The 2804-nt window shown below is 40.1% G+C and overlaps 1 protein-coding gene across 1 annotated transcript; it reads right to left on the reverse strand.

The window, feature by feature from the left end:
• Positions 1-424: 424 nt before the first annotated feature.
• LOC106658122 (ankyrin-1-like) lies at positions 425-1810 on the reverse strand. Its single transcript, XM_014379944.2, has 2 exons — positions 1388-1810; positions 425-1312 (listed from the first exon to the last, which is right to left on the reverse strand). Exons 1-2 carry the CDS (start codon positions 1808-1810, stop codon positions 425-427), a joined length of 1311 nt encoding a protein of 436 aa, XP_014235430.2.
• Between the last annotated feature and the right edge of the window lie 994 nt (positions 1811-2804).

The raw sequence follows: 2804 nt of genomic DNA on the forward strand, positions 1-2804 counted from the left end.
AGTTCACCTTCAATCGTGTCACAACCCAAGATGTATAAGATTTACTGTATTCGTTGAGATGATTGATTTGAAGATATGAAAGTAGAAAATTTTTGAACAATTTACATGAAAAGCACAAAAAAAGCATGAATAATAAAGTTGAAGCAAATCAAAATATAATTGAATAACTAATTCTACATCAAGCGAAGCGCGTCTAGAAAAGGCTGGAAACCACGTCGATTCGGTGCACAAAGGTATCACCCACACGTGTATTACATGTGGAAAGAAATGTTCACGAAAAGATGATTTAAGATTTAAAAAAGATTCAAGTTTTTTTAAATATTTTTATTTAAATTATATGGAAAATGTAGTACATTTAAAATAACATACAAAATTACAAGAAAAATAATAGTAATAAGAAAGGTACTCATTGCCATCATGAGGTTTATTTTATAGATCTCCAACAAGCAAGTTTTAAATTTTTCGTAGTTTTCTTCATCAGCGGCTCGAGAACAGGCATATACCATTTTTGGAAAAATTCTCGCGTTGTTGTATTGAACCACTGCATATGAGCAGCCTTTTTTATGGATTCGTCGCTACTATGAAAATCAGAATTTGTGGGTTTCGTCCCTTTGCGCCACACTCTTGCAAGATCCTCTTTCATTTGTAAGAATCCCCATTCGCGAAACAATCGCACGATTGTCATGGCGTCGCTGCGATCCACTTTATATCCCCGTTCCTCGAGAATCTTCAAGACTTGGAGAGCACGACTTACTCTATCCCCCTTGATAAGCCAAGCGTCGTCTTCGTGGTAACCGAGCGACTGGTGGAAGTCATCCCTGCTAGGGAAAACGAATTTAGATGGATCAGCCCCATAGTTTGAGAGTAAATTGACTTCTTCCATCAAAAGATTCGCCACGGCCAGTTGTAGTGGTGTACGGCCTTTGTTGTCCTTGGCATCGACCTCCAACGACTTCTTTTCAAATTTGCAAATATTGAAAAATTCATAGGCCGTGATGTCTTTGTGATACCTGTTGCAAACTAAGTGAAGAGGCGTCTGGCCCTCCTCGTTGGGCAGATTCGGGTCGGCTTGATTTCTCAGCAACAATTGTACCATATTCCGGTTGCAGCAGCCAGCAGCCAGAGCCAAATGCAGTGGGGTGTTGCCCCTCTTGTCCTGGGCGTTGATTAGCACCTGCAGATCCATATCGAGGGCAACCTTGAAGAATTGATTCACCAAGCCGCCGTTGATGTCTCTCTTGCAAATCAAATGCAGAGGCGTCGATCCTTCCTTGTTCTGCGAGTTTGGATTGGCTTGATTTTTCAGCAGCAACTCGACCAATATCAAAGAGCCACCGGCGGCAGCCAAGTGCAGCGGTGTGTTGCCCTCCTTGTCTCGGGCGTCGACCTGCACCGATGTCGGAATTTCTTTGACGATCTTGAAAAATTCCTTGAGCAAACCTTGGTCCTTGTCTCTCTTGCAAATTACGTGCAGAGCCGTATATCCATCATGGTCGGCATAATTGGGATCGGCGTGTCTTCTAAGCAATGCTTCAGCCACCTTCCTGTTGTCATTAGCCAGTGCCAAATGCAGCGGCATACGACCCTTTTTGTTCGGGATATTGACTTTCACACGCAGACTTAGCTCTGCCATGATCCGGAAAAATGTGTCGGCCCAGTCATGGCCTGCCAAGCCAATAACGTGAAGACTCGTCATTCCCTCTGAATTTGGTACATTTGCATCGGCCCCTCTGCTTAGTTCGGCCTCGGCCTCCTCCCAATCACCAAAGAACAGAGCCATCTGCAATTTTGTGATAACTCGTCCTTCCATATTGTGCATTGAGTTCGCGTTCAAGTCAGAGGTATCCGTGAGAAGATGAGTGATTTCTTCGCTTTGAAAAATCTCCCGAAGATTCGGAAATTGGCCCTCCCAATTGCAGATCAGAGGAAAAAATTCACGGCTGAATTGGCGTCTCTCTCTCTCGATTTCCCAATTGACGTTTTTACGTAAGCTCTTCAAGTGATTAATGTCAGACATTTTTGCGTACTCACACTCACAATTCACTAAAAATAGTTTATAAATTATATAAATAGTTTATAAAATGTATTAATATCACTTCTTTTTAACTTGAATTACTTACCAAGATTATTTAACATGTATGCACGTGTAGCGGTGTCGTAAAAGACTGAAGTGATCTCCAGTATATGTATTTGAAACTGAGCCACCTATCTATGTGAAGGCTGAGAAAGTGAGAATGTGGATTAAATGCAGTACAGCGCAGTCGCAGAGAACAGAAAGTCATAATGGGCGTCAATTACTAAACCTTTCGAATTCTAACGCAGTATGTACGTGCATTGAGTTGGTTGATTTTGGAAAAGAAAGTCAGAACAAATTTTTTAGTGTTATTGGAATTCAACAGAGGCAAAACGGAAACGTTCATTGCCTCCGAAATCATGACTAGCATAAGGAAAATATTATAATTTGTATGAAATTGATATTTGAACTTGGATAGAAGACACTTGATCTTGACACAAAGAGAAAGAATATTTCTTGGAACAGTCCGTTTTGGAAACCGGAGAAGCATTTTTTTTTTAGCTGAATCATCCTTTCCAAAAGTGAAAGGTTTTCTTATCTTTTACTGTAACACCACTATATTCTTTGAGTCAAGTATTCGCGCCTTTCATTCAAATTCGTGTTTATATGATGAAACAGTTAGTTCTTATATTAACCACTGTTTTATCTGACAATTTTATTATTAATTATTTATTATTATTATTATCGATGTTTTAGGTAAACAATAACATCGGCAATGAATTCAGCGCAC

This window comes from Trichogramma pretiosum, unplaced genomic scaffold, assembly GCF_000599845.2.
Source record: "Trichogramma pretiosum strain Unisexual culture from Peru unplaced genomic scaffold, Tpre_2.0 scaffold56, whole genome shotgun sequence".
Classification (NCBI taxonomy): domain Eukaryota; kingdom Metazoa; phylum Arthropoda; class Insecta; order Hymenoptera; family Trichogrammatidae; genus Trichogramma; species Trichogramma pretiosum.